Genomic DNA, 21705 nt, shown 5'->3' on the forward strand with positions numbered 1-21705 from the left:
ACACGCAGGAATTTTCTAAGTCAATCGGAATGCGCAATGGACATAAATGGATGCAGGTGATCAGAGTCTCCACCAGCTTGAACAGTCCCCTGCTGACATACAGGGTCCATAGATTGATCTGCTCAATACAATTTGAAGCGAGACTTGTCCGACCAGGCAATGTATTTCCAGTCATCAACAGTCCAATGTTGGTGTTGATGTGCCCAGGTGAGGCGTAAAGCTTTGTGTCATGCAGTCATCGAGGGTACACAAGAGGGCCATCAGCTCTGAAAGCCCATATTGATGATGTTTCATTAAATGGTTCTCACGCTGACACTTATTGATGGCTCAGCATTGAAATCTGCAGCAATTTGCAGTAAGGTTGCACTTCTGTCACATTGAACGATTCTCTTCAGTCGCTGTTCATCCCATTCTTGCAGGATCTTTTTCCGGCTGCAGTGCTGTTGGAGATTTGATGTTTTACCGGATTCCTGATATTCACGGTACACTTGTGAAATGGGAAAATCCCCCCTTCATCACTACCTCGGAGATGCTGTGTCCAATTGCTTGTGCACTGACTATAACACCACATTCAAACTCACTTAAATCTTAATAACCTGCCATTGTAGCAGCAACAATTGGTCTAACAACTGCACTAGACACTTGTCTTATATAGGCGTTCCGACCACAGTGCCATATTCTGCCTGTTTACATATATCTGTATTTGAATACGCATGTCTATACCAGTTTCTTTGGCACTTCAGTGTATATCCACATTCTTGTTCCTAAAGTGACATGAATATAAATTGTAGTAAACATAAATGGTGTATATAGTCTACCCATTATAATTTTCCGATATTTCTGTTGTTTCTGTATGTCTGTTTCACCTTGGTTCCTAAGGCCTCTTTCTCAGTTCTTGGGATGTACGTGAATGGAACAGAATTTCATACTGTCTCAGGACATGTCATATACAATAGTTTTATTGAAACCTAGAGGAATATATAGTTGTTTGCCTACATAGGTATATGTAAAAATAGCATATACGTGTGTTTAAAGAAAGTGTATGCACACTTGTGCTGGATGTAAAATACCCAGTGAAAAAGTGAGGTTACCTGTGGCTATGATGTTTATTAGTGTTGAGGACAGCTTGCTAAGTGTGTAGATGACAGAAAACTCTGTATGTGGAGGTAAGGTCAGATGTTATTGGTAGAGTGCAGGGGTATAGTGTTGATACAAATGAAATTTTGTGACATCAGTGTGTTGTGTTTTGTTCACTCTGAAATACTGTTCCATAAGAAAATTCTTTAGTTTTGGTAGTTTCCACAAACCAAAACCACAATCCAAAATTGTTTAAGGTTTTGGAGTTGTGTACTCCTTCATTCCCAACAGTAATGAAAGACTAAATTCAAAAGTGACCACCCTTCTATTGAATATATGTGTGTGTGTGCAGACATCTCAAAACTGCAGCTGCAGTTGAAAAAATTGAGAAAGTGCACAATAAGATATTGAATGATTGGCGATAAAATGTCTATGATTAGGTTTCTTTCAATATTTTGAGATCCACCTACATTTCTGCATAGATACAAATTGCAAGTGTTAATGAATATTTTGCAGTGAGGGAACTCATATTAAAGAGAAGTAATGTTGCAACTAGTTAATGAGAGAATAGTGTAGCAACTTATAATTAAAAAAATAAAGTGCTAGAATTTAACAGCTGAAAAAAGCCAAGGATGAAAAAGCAAAAGATACCTTATTGTGAAAATGGTTAAGTGAAGTGAAAAGTCAGTGCTAATCAAGAAAGAATGAAAAGTCATTAAACTAAGATTTCATTGAAAATTAAGAAAATTTGTTGTAGAGGGGAAAAGCTTTCCCTGTGCCAAAAACATTTTTTAGTAACTTTTAAGTTAGTAATAAATAGATAGTGTTGTTACGCATTTCATCTTAATTTGGATTCTTCGTACAGAGGCAAACCTTTGAGAGAAAGATATTAAGCAAAATATTTGTTCCCAAGAGGAACACCCAGACACAGGTATGGAGTAAATATTAATATTAAGTGGTCAGGAACTGGCAAACCTATACTCGCAAGCTGATGTTGTCTAAAGGATGGAGACAGGAAGATCGATGTGGGCTGGTGGACACCTGATTAGGATGAAAGAGGAAATACTACCGTGAGCAGCAGACTCAAAATCTGTGGTAGGTAGAAGAGGCCAGGAAGGCCACGGACAAGATTGAAGGATGATATCAACAGGCATATGGAGGAATGGGCCTGAGGAAAGAAGAATTGACCGTGGAAGCCAAGAACAGAAATGAATGGTGGAAGAAGGTAGGTCTCCCAGACCAAAGTGACAGGAAGAAGAAGAAGAAGAATAAAGAGGCCAGGGTTTATTCTTTTACTTATGTTGAACATATTTGTTAGTGGATCTTAATTTGTTTCAGGAAACACCCTGTTATAGAGGTATCAGGTCAAACTCACTGTTTTTGTCTCAGACTCGCTGTTTTTGGCTCAGACCGATTCTTCTCAGTTCAAACTCATTTTTCTTGGGTTTGGTAACAGTGAGTTGTTCACTTTTACATTTTCCAATAAAAAGCAGATGTAGGCTTTGTTGTGAACCTATTCAGTAAGTGGTTGTAATTGAAGACGTAGGTCACATTAGCAGAACTTACACTGTATAATCAGGAGGAACCAGTTTTAAATCATTTTGTCTAAGTAAAACAATGCTCTGAATCTCTCTCTCTCTCTCTCTCTCTCTCTCTCTCTCTCTCTCTCTCTCTCTCTCTAGTGAAGTAGGGTGAGCTGTACTTTTTGAAAAAACAATTTTTTTATAAATTTTTTGGAAACAATGTATTTGTAGAGGTAAATGAACTAAACTTCAAGTAGTTTATGCTGGTACAGCTATCGCTTGAGACTGGCACAATAGCTTTAAATCACAGTTGTTGTGAGTAAATACATTTAATAAAAGTGCAGCTGAAAGACGTTATCCTCCACAAAATTTTGCAGGACTGTGGATGTAGGAGAACGTAAAATAATTTAATTTATATCTTCTGGTTAATTTTCCACTTTTAGCCCTTTGGTTTGTGTATTAAAGATGTTAGATAAATTTCTTATATATTTATTCCAATATCTTATGTTCCTTTTCAGCTGTTAATCTCCTTGAGAACCAGGATGTCAGATCAGCCCAATCAGTGCATGTTGCTACATCAGAGATTCACTATTTAATACTGAGCCGTATAAACAGTTCAGTGGCAACACAGATAATTCAGTCAGTAGATTGTTTACAAGATACCTATGTCGGAACACTGCAGCGATGTTTAGAGAGCTTAGAAAAAAATTGTTATGAACAAGAGGGAAATCTTCTTGCCAGTGATGCTGTAAGACAAGTGAGTACTTGAAACTGTTCTTTGTAACGTAACTTCTTGCGTAGTCAATTTGGTTTGGTCCCTATTGGTATGTTTCGGTTGTGATATTGTCTTCCTACGAGTTCATTTTCTTTTTTTCTTCTGTTTCTTAATTGTGCATTTCTATCACTACAGTTACAACTAAATATTCATTTGTGCACCTTTTGATGTGTAAATGTACTTGCATAGAAAAATTTTAAGCATGCGTGAGAGATAAGTGAAGAAATATTTTTTTACATATTCCTTTCCCGTAATTTTTCTTGGGATCATCTGAGCTGAGCTGAGCTCTTCGGTCAAGGAACAAATCACTGTATACACAGTTCACAAAATGCCGATAGAAATAGAGAAATATTAGGAAACTAGAGATTTCTTATACTGTATCCAAATAAATAATCTAATGCAGGTAAAGGCCTCAAAATTGAGAGTATACCCCAAGAAAACATCTCAACTTAGATTCAAGAATGTGAGGCTTACCATTAACTTTTACAGTTCTGGTGGAATTTATTGAAATGTAACTTGTAGAATAGTTAGTGGAGGTATGTACCATCTATGCAACTAAATGAAGGCAGTATGTTTATTGCCATACACGTTTCGCTTCTTTTATTTGGGAAGCATCATCAGTGGTCTGTAATACATGTTCCTTTTTATGCATACAATAAACATATTATGTGATAAATATAATATGCTGCTATATTACACAGCTGGCCGCGGTGGTCTCGCGGTTCTAGGCGCGCAGTCCAGAACCGTGCTACTGCTACGGTCGCAGGTTCGAATCCTGCCTCGGGCATGGATGTGTGTGATGTCCTTAGGTTAGTTAGGTTTAAGTAGTTCTAAGTTCTAGGGGACTGATAACCACAGCAGTTGAGTCCCATAGTGCTCAGAGCCATTTGAACCATTTGCTATATTACATTTTGTCATGGTTTTCTCTTGCTCTTTAGGTTAGAAGCAACTTTTGTAGCACAAGTTCAGTATTGTGTATGTATCATTCAGTGTTACTTACAATATCCAGTGCAGTAACACCGAACGATACATTCACAATATGAAACTTGTGCTAAAAGAGTTGCTACTAAACTAAAAAGCAAGAGAAAAACATAACAAAATGTAATATAGCAGCATATTATATCTGTCACGTAATACATGTATTGTATGTATAAAAAGAAACATGTATTTCAGGTCACTGATGATGCTTCCCAAATAAAAGAAGTGCAATGCGTATGGCAATAAACATACTGCCTTCATTTAGTTGCATAGATGGTACATACCTCCACAAATTTAGAGTAACCAAGGGAAAGACGGAAAACAGATAAAAATGATGATTATAGAACAGTGTCATTGGTTAAAGAATAGAGGTAAACCTATAGGTTCATGCAGAAATTTAAATACAACCAACAAATAATTAAAGCAGGGTGCAAATGCTGCTCTGTGAAATGATGAGCCTGGCATATGAATTCAGGGCAGACCACATCAAACCTGCCAGAAGACTGATATACACTGAGGTGACAAAAGTTGTGCAGTAGTGATATGCACATATATAGATGGCAGTAGTATCCTGTACACAACATATAAAAGGGCAGTGTGTTGGTGGAGCTGTCATTTGTACTCGGGTGAAGAATATGAAATGGTGTCCAATGTGATTATGGCCACACAACCAGAATTAATAAATTTGATCCTGGAATGGTAGTTGAAGCTCTAGGCTCATGGGACATTTCATTTTGGAAATTGTTAGGGACTTTAGTATTCTGAAATGGACAGCGTCAAGAGTGTGCCAAGAATACCAGATATCAGGCGCTACCTCTCACAATGGACAATATGGTGGCTGACGGCCTTCTCTTAATGGCAAAGAGCAGCAGTGTTTACATAGTGTTGTCAATGCTAACAGACAAGCAACACTATGTGACATAATGACAGAAATCAATGTGGGATGTACAATGAACATATTTGTTAGGACAGAGTGGTAAAATTTGGCATTAATGGGCTATGGCAGCAAGTTAGTGACATAAGTGCCTTGTTAACAGCATGGCATTGTCTGCTACACCTCTTGTGGGCTCATGACCATAATGGTTGGACCCTAGATAATTCGAAAACCATGGCCTGGTCAGATGAGTCCAGATTTCAGTTGGTAAGAGATGATGATTGGGTTAACATGTGGTGCAGACCCGTGAAACGATGGAACCAAGTTGTCAACAAGACACTGTGCAAGCTGGTGATGGCTCCATAATGGTGTAGGCTGTGTTTACATGGAATGGACTGGGTCCCCTAGACCAATTGAACCGATCATTGACTGCAAATGGTCATGTTTGGCTACTTGGAGACCATTTGCAGCCATTGATAGGCATCATGTTCCCAAAAAATGATAGAATTTTTATGGATAATAAATGCGCCCTGTCATTGGGCCACACTTGTTAGTGATTGGTTTGAAGAACATGCTGGACAATTCGGGTGAATGATTTGGCCACCCAGATCGCGCTCCCCCCCCCCCCCCCCCCCCCTCTCTCTCTCTCTCTCTCTCTCTCTCTCTCTCTCTCTCTCTCTCTCTCTCTCTCCCCTCTCTCTCTCCGTCCCCTGCGGGTCTGGGGGTAAGAATAGGCCTGTCGTAAGAGGTGACTAAAAGGAGTTTCACACGTTTTGGCCTTTATGCGATGATCCACTGTATTTTTGACCTCCATTCTTCAAAATTTTCCCAAAGAGCGAGCCAATTGGGGAAGGGTGCCTTTCATGGTGCATTGTGTCCATCTTGCATTGAGATCTGTAGCCCACTTTCTTGTCGTCGCATTTCAGTCGAGCTCATTCTCCATCTCTTGGGTGATAACTTCCTGGGTGCGTTTTCCACCATGCACTAAGCAGTGGCGCTTTCTGCGTTGACGATGACCATGGACTTCTTTTCACCTGATATCCAGCATGGTAGCCAGTCCGTTGTAGTGGGGCCGCCATGTACCCTGTTGGTTGCAGCCCCCTGACCACACACGGATTGCTCTGCTGATGCCTGCACCGTTAACTCCCCATGTATGTCAAGGGGTAGATGCCCATCCCCCTGGGGCATTGGGATTCCTGGCAATGGCCATCCTTCCAGGTGGCCTTTGCTGGTGCTTGGTGGCTCCCGGAGGAGGGCTCCTGGTCGGAGAGGGTGGCATCAGGGCGGATGACACACGATGAAGCATAGTCCATCATCTCTTGCTGGTGGTGAAACACCAGCTGTCTCTAAGCGTTCAAGAGGTCAATTCAACACACAGAAGTACGACCCCAAATCGTTCCCCCCCCTGACCACACCATAGGAGGAATGTCAGGCTAAGGATGGCAGCAGATCTTATTTGCCCCAGTACCTTGTATGTTCGAGAGCTGATGGGGAATATTTCATGCCGATGAAACCTCAGTTTTTTGTTGAGCATTTAGAGGACAAGTTTGGGAAGGTGGAAGGCTTGTCCAAAATCAGACCTGGGTTAGTCTTGATCAAAACAGCATTCATCCTCTGCCTAGTCACGGGCGTTACTCGCTTGTGACAAGCTGGGGGATGTTTCTGTAACCATCACGCCCCATAAGAGCTTAAATATGGTCCAGGGTATTATATTTCACAGGGACCACGTTTTGCAGTAGAGCGGCGAGGTGTACATTTCATTTGGCGTGTCCACCGGGGTCCAAGGGATAATTGGGTTGCCACCAGTGCCTTCGTCTTGGCTTTCTAGGGCGATACATTGCCCGAGAAGGTCAAGGTGATGTTCTACTGCTGTGATGTAAAGCCCTGTATCCCTCTCCCTGATGCAGTGGTTTAAGTGCTGGAAGTTCAGCCATGTCTTCCCACTGTACTTCCAGCATCACGTGTTGAGATTGCCAATGCCCATCACATCCCAATATTCCATGTGCCCCACCTCTCATCTGTGTCAACTGCAGAGAGCACCATTCGCCTTGCTCGCCAGACTGCAGGATTCTCCAGAAAGAAAGGAAAATCATGTAGTACAAGACCCTGGACCGACTGACCTACACTGAGGCTAAGAGGAAATTTGACCGCCTGCATCCTGTGCACGACATCGTCTTACGCTGCTGCTAAAACAGTTCTGGCCAAATCAGATCCGCCAACCCCAGTCAAATCTCAGAGCTGGAAGACTACACCTGCCCCCTTGGTGGTGGGGGCATTGGCATTTCCCTCCCTGTTGCTCCTGCACCACCTACTTCGGGAGCAACGCCCTCTCCCCAACCCCTGTCCGGCCCTCAGGGCCATCCGTCCCCATGTCTAAGCCGGAGAAGCGTAAGTCTTCTTCGGCTTCTCTCACTAGAAGGGAGTCCCTTCGGTCACTCCCTTCCCAGTTTTCTGCTAGTGGGAAAGGTGACACCTGCCAGTGGCTGAAAAGCCCAAAAGCAGCTGGTTGTAGGGCTTCATGCTCATCCTCAGTCACATAGACTGAGCCAGTGAAGTCCTCCCAGCCAGGGAAACCCAAGGAGCATTGAGAGAAATCCAAAAAGAAAACCCCCAAGACCAAGTAAGTTACGGTGGCATCCACACCACTGCTACCTAGAAGCTCTGTGTCTGAGGATGGGGTGGAGATTTCAGCATCCGCTGAGGACCTAGATCTCGCCAGACCCTCAGATACAATGGATATAGACTGCTCAGGCAATAAGTAGGTGGCAGCAGGTGACTCTGAGGTATAAACTATCTCATTGAATGTTCCATGCCTTCCCAGTCTCACAATGATGTCATCCTCCAGTGCAATTGCAGTGGTTTTTTCCACCCCCTGGCTGTACTACGGCAACTCTTAAGCTTAACATCTATCTGCATTGCCCTCCAGGAAACCTGATTCCCGGCTACAAGGGATATTACCCGGAACCCTAGCAACTATAATCGAGTGTCAGATGGAGTTTGCGTTTATGTCCTGAACTCAGTCTGTAGTGAACATGTGCCCCTTCAAACCCCTCTTGAAGCTGTGGCTGCCAGGGTAAGTACGACGCAGGAAATAACTGTCTGCAATGTATATCTTCCTCCAGATGGTGCATTACTCCTGAATGTATTAGCTGCACTGATTGATTAACTCCCTAAACCTTTCCTACTTTTGGGAGATTTTAACACCCATAACCGCTTGTGGGGTGGCACTGTGCTTACTGGCCGAGGCAGAGATGTCGAAACCTTACTGTCTCAATTCGACCTGTGCCTCTTAAATACTGGGGCCACCACAAATTTCAGTGTGGCTCTTGGTAGTTACTCTGCCATTGATTTATCAATTTGCAGCCCAGTACTTCTTCCATCTATCCACAGTAACATCAATGTGATGGTAGAGCAGGTGACTACAACAATTGTTTCTGGGGCAAAAGCGTGATCCCTCACTCTTTAGGATGCCCTTAGCGTAAGGCAGTCCCTTGATGATTGCCGGAAGTTGCTGAAGCAATTAAAGAGCATCGGCAAGCTCTACAGTGGCATAAGCGGCACCCTTCCCTGGAGCACCTCATAGTCTTTAAAGGGCTCCGTGCAACTTATCAAACGACAGAAGCAGGAGAATTGGGAGAGATACATCTTGAAAATGGCATATTATCTACCGACGCAACCGTGAATGCCGAGCATTATGCTTGAGCCTCTGCGTCAGAGAATTACCCTCCAGCCTTTCGCACTCTCAAACGGCGGCTGGAAGGGAACGTCCTCTCATTAACTACATGCCACAGTGAATCCTATAAGTCACCATTGACAGAGTGGGAGCTCCACAGTGCCCTTCCACATTGCCTGACACAGCTCCTGGGCCTGATCGGATCCACAGCCAGATGTTTAAACATCTCTCATCTGACTACAAGCGACATCTCCTTGTCATCTTCAACCGGATGTGGTGTGATGGTGTCTTTCCATGTCAATGATGGTAGAGCACCATCATTCCGGTGCTCAAACCCGGTAAAACCTGCTTCATATGGATAGCTATCGGCCCCTCAGCCTCACCGACATTCTTTGTAAGCTGCTGGAACATACGGTATGTTGGTGTTTGGGCTGGGTCCTGGAGTCCTGTGGCCCACTGGCTCCATGTCAGAGCGGCTCCTGCCAGGGTCGCTTTACCACTGATAATCTTGTGTCCCTAGAGTCTGCCATCCGAACAGTCTTTCTCAGATGGCAACACATGGTTGATGTCTTTTTTGATACACGAAAAGCATATGACATGACCCGACGACATCATATCACGAGTGGGGTCTCAGATGCCCACTCCCGATTTTTATCCAAAATTTCCTGTCTCCTCATACTTTCTGTGTCCAGGTTGGTGGCTCCCATAGTTCACCCCACCCCCCTATCCAGGAGAATGGAGTCCCGCAGGGCTCTGTATTGAGTATCTCTCTAATTTTAGTGGCCATTAATGGTCTAGCAGCAGCTGTCGGGCCCTCCGTCTCACCTTCTCTGTATGTAGACGACTTCTGCATTTTGTACTGCTGCTCCAGTACTGGTGTTGCTGAGCATTGCCTACAGGGGATCATCCACAAGGCGCAGTCATGGGCTCTAGCCCACAACCTCCAGTTTTCAGCCGCAAAGTCGTGTGTCATGCGCTTCTGTCAGCGTTGTGCCATTCATCCAGACCCAGAACTTTACCTTCATGATGATCCACTGACTGTAGTGGTGACATATCGATTCTTAGGACTGCTTTTTGACGCTCGATTGACTTGGCTTCCTCATCTTCGTCAGCTTAAGCAGAAGTGCTGGCAGCACCTAAGTGCCCTCCATTGCCTGAGCAACACCAATTGTGGTGCAGAGCGCTCTACGCTGTTACGACTACAGAGCCCTTGTCCAATCCTGCCTTGACTATGGGAGTGTGGTTTATGGTTCAGCAGCGGCCTCAGCATTGCGTTTTCTCAACCCTATGCACCACTGTGGGGTTCGACTAGTGACGAGCTTTTAGGACGAGTCCGGTGACCGACGCATTGGTGGAGGCTGGGGTCCCTCCATTGCAGATCAGACGTTCACAACTGCTTGCCTGTTATGCAGCACACATTTGTAGTTCTCCTGAGCATCCGAATTACCGTCTCCTTTTCCCGCCCGCGGCAGTCCATCTCCCACATGGGAGGCACAGGTCAGGGCTAACGATTGTGATTCGCATGTGGTCCCTTCTCTCTGAACTAGAGTCCTTTCCTTTACCACCTCTGCTTGCAGTCCGTTCACGTACACGTCCATGGTGAACGCCTCAGCCACAGCTTTGTCTGGACTTGTCACATGGCCTTAAGGACTCTGTTAACCCTGCGACTCTCCGCTGTCACTTCCTCTCGATTCTTGAAGTGTTCCAGGGCTCTGAAGTGGCTTACTCTGACGGCTCGATGGCTGATGGTCACGTAGGCTTTGCCCACATTCATGGCAGACACATTGAACAGCATTCCTTGCCCAATGGCTGCAGTGTATTCACTGCAGAGCTGGTGGCCATTTTTCTTGCTCTTCAGTATCTCCGTTTAAGCCCTGGGGAATTTTTTCTTTTATGTACTGACTCCTTGGGCAGCCTGAAAACTTGTCATCCTTTGGTAGCATCCATCCAGGAGTCCATCTATGCGCTGGAACAGTCCAGTCGTTCAGTGGTGTTTGTCTGGACCCCTGGTCACGTCGGAATCCCAGGAAATGAACTTGCTGACAGGCTGGCCAAACAGGCTACATGGAAACCACTTCTGGAGATGGCATTCCTGCAACTGACCTGTGTTTGTTATTTCGCTGCAAGGTGTTTCGGCTTTGGGAGACAGAATGGCAAAATATCAATAAGCACAACAAACTAAGAGCCATTAAGAGGACCACGAATGTGTGAAAGTCCTCGATGTGGGCCTCTCGCAGGGACTCTGTGCTTCTCTGCTGGCTCCGCATTGGCCATGCCTGGGCAATCCACGGCTTCCTCCTGCACTGTCAAGACCCACCTCAGTGTCGGTGTGGCGCCCGGTTGACAGTGGCCCATATTCTTCTGCTGTGTCCTCCTCTGGCTTCCCTGCGACTTCATTTCGGTTGCGGGACTCATTATAATTGATTGTAGCAGACAACGCCTCAATTGGAATTGCTCAAGTCATGCAAATACCTTGTTGTAACAGTTTGGGGGATATAGAGGGGAATTATTATATGGGATCGATTGTAAGTAAAGCAGGTAGCAGATTTCTGTTTGTTGGTTGGATACTGGGCAAATGTAATCAGCATACAAAGTTTCTTATAAAACAGTTGTGTTACCCAAGAATATCATTCCAGTATGAGAGACCCATATCAGATAGACGTAACAGGAGATATTGAATGTACTCAAAGAAAGGCAGCACAAATAGCTATGCGCATTTATCTCATGGGAGAGTGTAATGAAAATGCTGAAAAACATGAAGATAGATGTCGGACAACTGTTGGAAGTCCACTTACAAATGTTCATGAACCCTGTGTATTGCTGCCACTGTTATCACAAAGATAAGATTACACTAACTACAGTAGAAAGAGGCATTTAAGCAGGCATTCTTACATGCAAAAAAACCTAAATGTGGTACAAATGAGAAGTACTGTCTCCACTTTACTTCTCAGTAGTTTGCAGAGTTTGGATGTAGATGTATGTTCATTGCTATGCTGACACAGTGCAGTCTCAGTTATCATTTCTCTTAGGTATGACACTGTAAAGCAATCACCATTACATTGCAGCCTGTATGTATGAGTGTAGTGAATGAATTACGAAATCTGAAAAATAAACTATTTGTGGTTAGAGGCATGGATCTTAAAAATCGTGATAACATTGCTACTTTCATTTTGAATAACTCAGCAGAATGTAATAACCATTGTGATGGTGCCACACGAGTTGTGAGAACACTACCTTAATATGAATACAACAGCTCGTACAATAATGCACTATCCCGTTACATTAATGTGACCACCTGTCTAAAGTTTGAATAACCGCCTTTTGCAATGCGGACTGCTGTGAGACATGCAGGAAGAGTGTCAGTGAGGTTCTGGAAAATTCTGACAAGAATGTGGAGCCATTCTGACTCCAGTGCCATGGCCAGCTGTGCTGTGTTTCTTGTTTGAGGCCCCATTGTGTAAACAGCCCGATCGATGTGGTCACACAGATTCTTTATTGGGTTTAAAGCCAGGGAGTTTGGGGAATATGGTAAACTCATCCTGGAGCTCTTTGAACCCCACACATACACTGCAAGCTCTGTGACATGTTGCACTCTCCTGTTGTAGATGCCATCGTGCTGAGGAAACACAAATTGCATGTTGCATGGAGGGGTGGATGTGGTCCCCAAGGATAGATGCATACTTGTGTTGATCCATTGTGCCTTCCAGAACGACCGTATCATCCAGTGATTGCCCTCCAGTCTGGACCCTTACAACAATTGTTGCAGTGTGTTCGATTTCAGACATTTTGTGCTGTACTTGCCAACAACTATCTGTCCAGTGGAGCAAAAAATGTGATTCATCTGAAAAGGCCACCTGTCACCACTCAGTGGATGTCCAGTTCTGGTACTGATGTGCAAATTCCAGCCTTAGTTGCTGATAAACAGCAGTCAGCATGGGTGCATGAACCCGGTGCCTGCTGTGGAGTCTCATATGCAACAAGTGTTCACTGAACAGCCATTGAGGTAATGCTGTTGGTAGCCCCTTGGTTTATCTGGGTAGTCAATTGCTCAACAGTTGCCTGTCTGTTCGCCCATACACATCTCTGCAGCCATTGTTTGCACCTGTCATCTATGGCCCACGGTGCACAAGAGTTGCATTGGCAACAGTTTTGGATAGCACCATGTTGCCGTGCATGGTATACTTTAACCACAGCACCATGTGCACAGTTTACAAACTTAGGCATTTCGGAAGAGCTTCGACCCTTGGCCCTAAAACCAAGGATAATGTATGTTTGGACATCAGATAAAGTGCTTCATTTCCTCATTAGAACAACTACTGTACTGTTCCCCCTCCCCCCCACCCCCCACGCCCAACAAGAGTTATATACCTACGCTGGTAGTATTGCCACCTGCTGTCTGTGAGTGGCTATTGCACGTTGACATTGAACATAGGTGTTGATCATATTAATTTTACTGGACCATGTGTAAAGAAGGTACTGAATGGTGACTGTAATAGTTTCCAGTGAGAAGTTAAAACACACAAAAATTATAAGTATGCCATAGTTACGAAGTTATCTGACTGGGACCTAACTGGTTTGTAGATAGTACACTATCTGATCAAAAGTAGCCAGATACCTGTCAATGGACATTAATGTGGGTTGTGCCATCCTTTGCATTTATGACAGCTTGAACTCTGCTGGGTCACTTTGAGTGAGGTGTCTGAATGTCTGTGGAGGAATGGCAGTCCATTCTTCCTCGGGAGCTGAAACCAGAGTAGGTAGTGTTTGTTTGTTTATTTATTTATTTATTTATTTATTTATTTATCATAGCCCACTTTCTCAGAAACAAGACTGGACTGCTGAATGTATAATTACATGTGCATGGCTTTTCATGAAATTCTGTTTCTCTTTCCCTTAATTCCTTTCTGTTCTAAACACTGAGTTAAGTTTACTGTGTCTTTAATACTAATTTTTGCTTATTTTTGTTACTACTACTATTATCATTTTTAGGTTTCTGCATGTATGCTACTCCACATGTAGTTATCCTATGGTATCTTTTTCCACCCTCAGTCAGGTCTTCTGTTACTGTGACAGAAAAAGTGCTGAAGCTCTTTGTATATCATATTATCTTGGCTAATTTTAGAGTATCTTTATACCAACTGCTACTAATACCGTTAAGAAAGCATCTATATTACTAAGAGATTCTCCTGGGACACAGAACCTAGGGCCAGTGGCGCTTTGTCTGTCTGACGGCTTCCAGGGGCAACAAAAATTTGATTTTCAATAATTCTTGTAAATAGTGACTAGATTTACCATGCTGATATAATCTAACCATTAGGAATTATAATCTTACGTGAAATGTTAGACAAATATAATAGTTACAAACTGTGTTTATAATTTGGGGCAGTGTGACTAACCGTCCGCAGCTCGTGGTTGTGCGGTAGCGTTCTCGCTTCCCGCGCCCGGGTTCCCGGGTTCGATTCCCGGTGGGGTCAGAGATTTTCTCTGCCTCGTGATGACTGGGTGTTGTGTGCTGTCCCTAGGTTAGTTAGGTTTAAGTAGTTCTAAGTTCTAGGGGACTGATGACCATAGATGGCTCAGAGCCATTTTTTTGAAGTGTGACTAACCATGCACTAATAGCCAGACTATATTCATCCAATATTGAGAATTAGAGCATTTAGTTACAAGCAACGAACAGTACACATAATTTCAAACCTTTGTGAAACTTTTTCTTGGTGACCCCCACTAAATGATTATGAAAAGAAAAATATTAATTCTTCACAAGCTAATTGTATTCAGTCCGCCCGGTTAGCCATGCGGTCTAACGCATGGCTTTCCAGATTGGGAAGGAGCACCTGGTCCCAGGCACGAATTCGCCCATCAGACTTGTGTCGAGGTCCGGTGAGCCGGCCAATCTGTGGATGGCTTTTAGGCGGTTTTCCATCTGCCTCGGCGAATGCGGGCTGGTTCCCCTTATTCTGCCTCAGCTACACTATGTAGGTGATTGCTGTGCGAACAAGCTCTCCATATACGCATACACCACAGTTACTCTTCCGCACAAATATGGGGGTTACACTCGTCTTCTACGAGACATTCCTTGGGGGGTCCATCGGGGGCCAAACTGCACAATAACCCTGAAAGAGTGGTTCGGTGTGGGGCGGTAGAGGGGTGAAGTGAAGTGGACTGCGGTAGTCGTCGTGGGGTTGTGGACCACTGCGGCACTGGCCGTGGTGGCCAAGTGGTTAAAGGCGCTACAGTCTGGAACCGCGCGGCCGCTACGGTCGCAGGTTCGAATCCTGCCTCGGTCATGGATATGTGTGATGTCCTTAGGTTAGTTAGGTTTAAGTAGTTCTAAGTTCTAGGGGACTGATGACCTTAGAAGTTAAGTCCCATAGTGCTCAGAGCCATTTGAACCACCACTGCGGCTGCGGTGGGGACGGAGCCTCTCCGTCGTTTCTAAGCCCCCCAGATAACGTACAATACAATACAACTGTATTCACAACACGTTTTGCGGACAATATCCACATATAGCACTGAATTAAAATTATTTATTTCTGCAACACATGGTGGAGAAGATATGAAGTCATAAACATTGAGATGTGTGAAAAACTTACTTTTGTTTAAAATAGGGTGCAAAGTATCCAGAATATACTCATCCAGTTTTTGATAATGAGAGCACTTAGTAACTTCCAACAAACTTGAAACATAATTTTGAACCTTTTCTAAAGTTTTTCTTGTTTAGATGCTCAACGTCAAATATGTTAAGACATTAGTTCATTCATAAAGTACTTGGAAATCTGACGTTGTTTTATACATGGGAGTTCAATTATTTAAAGAATCGGAGTTTACTACAATAACAAACAACACAGCTATTACAATTCAAAAGAAGTTCCTGTTACTACGACCACCACCTTGATTTTTCCTCAGCATCTGCTGCTATTACTGCTGAAAACGGTGTCACTAATATTAGTTATCCTATTACAGTTACATATGGCAATGTTAGGACCACTGACATTTGGTGGATAGCTATACATCTTGAGTAGCATCACTCTTTCCTGTTACTGTCCTGTTAGTCCGCAGCTCATGAGCTAGTGGCTAGCATTGCTGCCTCTGGATCGTGGGGTCCTGGGTTCAATTCCTGGCTGGGTAGGGGATTTTCTCTGCTCAGGGACTGGGTGTTTGTGGTGTCATCATCATCAGCATTATTTGTGACAGTGACTACATTGGATTGTGAAAAAAAAAATGGACTGTGTAGAAATTGGGACTTTGTACGGGCACTGATGACCTCGCAGTTGAATGCCCCACAAACCAAGCATCATCATCATCATCATCATCATGTGTGATGAGCGCGCGCGCGCGCGCGCGCGCGCACACACACACACACACACACACACACACACACACACACACACACACAAAGTGCGCACTCCTTCCCCCCTCCCCCCCTCCCCCCCCACATACACACAAAAATAAATTTAGTACTGTTGGAATATATCCAGTTTCTCTCTCTGTGCTGAACTAGATCGGCCACTCCATTATGTCCAGCAATATTTTGCTGCCTCCAGACAGCAAGACAACAGTCAAAGTGCATCATTTATGTATGTTTGTGGCCATCTCCCTTCACTCTTCGATTACTCGACCAAGTGATCATAAATCTGTCGTGCTTCAAGCTGATTCACTATTGTCATATACAGGCCTTACTCATCTCTACTGTGTTGTCTGTTGGCTATAGTTAAGACTTGCTTTTTCTGGAAGGCATCAGCTGCAAAATTTAAAATGTTATATTCCTCTTTTACTGTAATTATGACATAAACACTTTCTCCTCTTAAAGCCTGCCAAGCAGTCCTTGCTATGTCTTCACCTAGAGACATTCCTGTAGTTCATGATGTGGTGTGCCTATTTCACTGGAGTCACCGCTGGTCATGTCCCTCTTATCAATTCTGTTGAGACATGTGGGATATGGCCAATGTCTGTGAAGGTGGTGTACCAGTTGCTTGTTTGACTTAAACTGTATCTAAAGTGATTCATTTAAATCAGGAAGAAACTGGAACTTTCTCCTTCCTGTGCCTGAGAAATTCCATCTCCGCTGCCATTCTGCAAATATTAAATTCTTTATTACTAATGGATTTTTTGCTAATTCCCCAAGATAGACATTTATTTTTTACACTGTTTTTTGTTCAGCCAATAGATGACAATCTTTTTCCTTATTTCTAGGTCCTGGGAAATATGTCCATTAATATAAATAGAATATTTGCTGATGTTTTGCACAAGGATCCACAGTATCGTAGCAGAATTCCTCTCTCTCTTTTTCTTGCTGCAATGGCAGGTCTGACCAGTTGTGACGTATGCAACCAAATACTGGCACCATACCCACAATTATAGTCCATACAGACTCATGGTACAGTCTAATTACATTGTGCGCCAATCTAAATGTCCATTGTTTCATAATAATTTTATTCATGATACAACTCCCTTTTGTTGCTACAAATTGTGTGTGGGCATTGAATGTCCAAAGTTCGTCCAGATATACACCTAAATACCTATTTATGCTATTCCTTTGAATTGTCACCTGATTTATTTTAATCAGTGGATCCTTAGTAAGTGACATACGTCAATTTTGTTTGATGGTACATTGAGTTGTACCATTGAGCACAATTTTTGCATGATTTTGAGTTGCACTGTTGAGCAAAGGTGCTTGCAACTATTATTTTCTAGTGAATCTTGACTGATGGGGTGCACTGAAAGTAAGAAATCAACAACATATCCTACAACTCTTAACTGTCTTTTAATCTATCCAAAAATTGCCCTATGTTAATGTCTCAGAATTAGGGACCACAATCGGAGCCTTTGGGTATCCTTTCATAATTACTTTGATAAGTGTTGGTGTGGGACTTGACAGTGTCACTTGGGCAACCAGTTTTCCTAAGTCTCCTATTGAATGAAAAATACAATAAGTTATCAGATGCCCCAGAAATATATCTATCATTATACCTAATACATATGAGGGCGGTTCAGAAAGTAACCTCCGATTGGTCACAGTGCGGGTTGTGGGGGGAGTAGCGATGCCATCTGTGCGTTCACGCACTCAACAGGTCAGTCGGCATCAAGCCGTGGTCGAGTGAACGTCATACCTGCGCTAGTTTAGTTTTTGTGGCAGTTTGAAATGTGTGCTGCAATAGAAAACCCCGCCAAATGTGAAGTGCGTGCTGTCATAAGGTTTTTTACAGCCAAAGGATATTCTGCAGCAGCTATTCATCGTGAGCTTTGTGCCGTGTACGGACCAAGAGTTATGAGTGAAGGAGTTGTCCGTGAATGGGTACGTTTATTTAAAAGTGGACGAGAAAACGTTCATGATGAAGAGAGGAGTGGTAGACCATCATTGGTGACTGACGAACTCTTTCAGACAGTTGATGCAAAAGTTCGTGAAAATCGACGTTTCTCAATGTCGGAGTTGTCTACTGGTTTTCCACAGATTTCTAAGACTCTCTTGTACGAGATAGTGACAGCAAGATTGGGTTACCGTAAGTTCTGTGCACGTTGGGTGCCCAAAATTCTTACCGACCACCACAAAACTCAAAGAATGGCCTCTGCATTAGACTTTCTGTCACGTTATGAGGACGAAGGAGAACCATTGTTAAACAGAATCATGACCGGTGACGAAACCTGGATTAAGTACGTGAACCCTGAGACAAAAGAACAATCAAAGATGTGGGCACATTCAAATTCGCCTACCAAACCAAGAAAAGCCTCGCAAGATTTTTCTACCAGAAAACTGATGGCAACGGTGTTTTGGGATGCCAAAGGGGTGTTGTTGGTTGAATTCATGGAACGTGGTATGACCATTAATCAAGACGTGTACTGTGAAACAATAAAAAAGTTATGACGGGCTATACAGAACAAATGCCGTGGTATGCTGACTTCCGGTATCGTTTTTTTGCACGATAACGCCCGTCCTCACTCTGCTCGCAGAGTCCTTCAAGTGGGACGTTATCAACCATCCACCTTACAGCCCAGACCTGGCGCCAAGTGATTATCACCTCTTCATGCATTTGAAGAAATGGCTCGGGTCACAGCGGTTTGATGACGACGAAGAGCTCAAAGATGCGGTCACAGGCTGGCTCCAGGCACAAGCGGGTGATTTTTATGCAGAAGGAATTTCAAAGCTTGTGAAGAGATACGATAAGTGCCTCAATCGCTATGGAGACTATGTAGAAAAATAGTGCAAAGATGTAGTTGTAAGATGTATATATTAAAATATTTTTATTTAACTTGGTGTATTTTTTTAAATCAACCGGAGGTTACTTTCTGAACGGCCCTCGTATTTTGTGTCTGGAATGTGTACTAATTCTCATCTCATTAAGTGCATCCTCAATACGTTTACCCTTCTTTAATATATATTGAGCATCATTCACTCCTGTTAGAATCCTGTAGCATTTTAATGTATTGATTAACATTTTTTGCATAATCTTATCCAGTTCATTCATTAGGCAGACAGGTCAGCATGATGTGGAGATTATTGGATCTTTATCTTTTTCTTTTTTAAAATAATGACTGCTTCTGCCATTTCCCAGCATTTAGGAAAATGCCCCTGGATCATTCTTTCATTAAACAATACCTTCATGTAAGGAAGGACATAAGGACTTCATGGTTGTACAGCCTCTGTTGGTATACCATTTGGGCCAAGAGCTCCATTTACTTTCAGTCTGGATAGCATTTCAGCCACCTCTGTCAGCACATGAGTGAATAGCAGCTGTATTGTCATAATACTTGTAGAGCACTCCTCTGTTTCACCGTCATCTGGAAGAACAACTTGAAAACTACTTCAGCTGAACTTGAAAAACTACGTGAGCAGACTCTTCAGTTTGACTGGATGGAGTGGTTGGGGGTCTTATTTTCTCACTGATAATTTTATAGAGTTTGCCCCATGGATCAACTGCCAGGTTTTCACAGACAAATTTCTTCTAACTAGCTTGTCTGCCAGACCTTGTCTCAGATTTATACCTCTCCTTCTTTGCCTATATTGCATCAGTCTAAAATGTGTGTCATACAAACTCATTTGATACATTGTTCTTGCCTTCCAAACTTGTCTTCTAAGTGCAGTAAGTTCTGAGCAATGAAGGATCAGTTGTGCTGGACTGACTTGTTTCTTCAGTGGAGTAGCCTTTTCTATTGCTTTCTGAATAGCTTTTGACAGTTCAAAGGCATTTCGTCATCATTGTCACCCAGCTTCATTGAGGGCGAGGGTGTGCAAAAACTGTTTGCTTTTCTGAAATGTCATTGAATCTTAACGAATGAATTGTGTTACACCCTGAGCCCTACAAGGTGGCATGCGCCTAAGAGTACTATATATATTGTAGTGATTTTGGACACTGGGATGTGGGGTCTGGAGCAAAGTGAACATTCTAACTTACCAAAGGCATTCTATTATATTTAGATTGGGAATCTGGGCATGCCAGTCCATTTCAAGAATGTTATTGTGAACTAACCATTGTCTCACAGATACTGCTTTATGACTGGGTGCATCATACTAATATAAGCATTAATTGTCTCCAGACCGTTGCTCTACTGTATGCAGTGCACAATGCCGTAAAGTGTGTTTATATCCTTCAGTATTTAACATTTTATGAAGTGTAATGAGCGGATCACATCCTAACCTAGACCACTATCCCATACCGTAACACCGCCAGCACCTCGTCCGTACTTCAATATTGGCAGTACATACGGTGGGAGATAACGTCCTCCAAGCATTCGCCTAACCCAAAACCTTACATTGGATTGCCACAGGGTATAGCATGATTCATCACTCCGAGTTACTCATTTACAGTCATCCACTGTGCAGTGGTGGTGTTCTTCACACCACCTCAATCCTAGCTTAGCACTGAGTACAGGAATGTGTGGCTTATGAGGAGCTGCTGAATCACTGTACACCATTCTTTTTGACATCCTACGTACAGTCATTGTGTTAGCTGTACTGCAGGTAGCACTTTGAGTGATTCCTTCCACTGATTTAATGCGATTTTCTACAGCCACCCTCCGTAATGCTTTGACGCTCTTTGGCCATTAGTATGTGAGGTCTGCCTGGTCTTGGTTTAGCTGTGGTTGTGTCTTCACGGTTTCAGTTAACAATCACATCACACTTTTGCACCTTTAAAAGGGTTGAAATGCCCCTGATGAAACTGTTACTCGAGTGACATCCAATGACTAGTGCATGTTTGATGTCACGGAGCTCACCTGTTTGACCCATTCTGCGGTTACTGTTTCTCTGCTGACAACACAATACCCACTGCCTCCGTTTATACTGGCCTCTCATGTCTCATGACTTCTGGGAACATATCAAAAAGTTAAAGATTCCCTTAGGTGCTTTGAAACAAATTCATTTTACTCAGTATTGATGCACATCCCCTCTTCTGTGGCATAGTGATACACCATACTATAAAGTTTATGAACTGTATGAAGCAATTATGCAATTATAGAGGCACTGCTATATGTAAAGGATTGTCTTGGAATCCTGTGTGCTTATAAAAACAGAGTGGTAGCAGATTTTAAAATAGATGTTTCCTTAAGAAATTGGTTATCTTTGTAGTGTGTTCAGAACTGGAAAACTAACTTAAGAGTGGCAACTGCTGTTAACAACTTCATGAAGTACTCCCAAACTTCAAATAATTATGAAGCAGCACAGCTGTTATCGGTAAAGATCCTAAGTAATTAAGAACAACGGAAAATTCTCCAAAATAAGTTCAGTTTTCTACCCTTATTGCTATTTGGTTGTAATTTAGACAAAGAATAGATAGAAGTACCTTTGAAGTAATGAATTACTGAAACATAA

At 43.0% G+C, this 21705-nt stretch overlaps 1 protein-coding gene across 3 annotated transcripts in view; it reads left to right on the plus strand.

The window, feature by feature from the left end:
- LOC124555766 (dual serine/threonine and tyrosine protein kinase-like) overlaps positions 1–21705 on the plus strand; it is a 335619-nt gene that overhangs the window by 170305 nt on the left and 143609 nt on the right. For all 3 annotated transcript variants that reach the window (XM_047129810.1, XM_047129811.1, XM_047129812.1), the window contains one exon: positions 3119–3357. In XM_047129810.1, coding sequence (XP_046985766.1) covers positions 3119–3357 — 239 coding nt within the window. The remainder of the gene's footprint in view (positions 1–3118; positions 3358–21705) is intronic.

The sequence above is a fragment of the Schistocerca americana genome, chromosome X (genome assembly GCF_021461395.2).
Source record: "Schistocerca americana isolate TAMUIC-IGC-003095 chromosome X, iqSchAmer2.1, whole genome shotgun sequence".
NCBI lineage: Eukaryota > Metazoa > Arthropoda > Insecta > Orthoptera > Acrididae > Schistocerca > Schistocerca americana.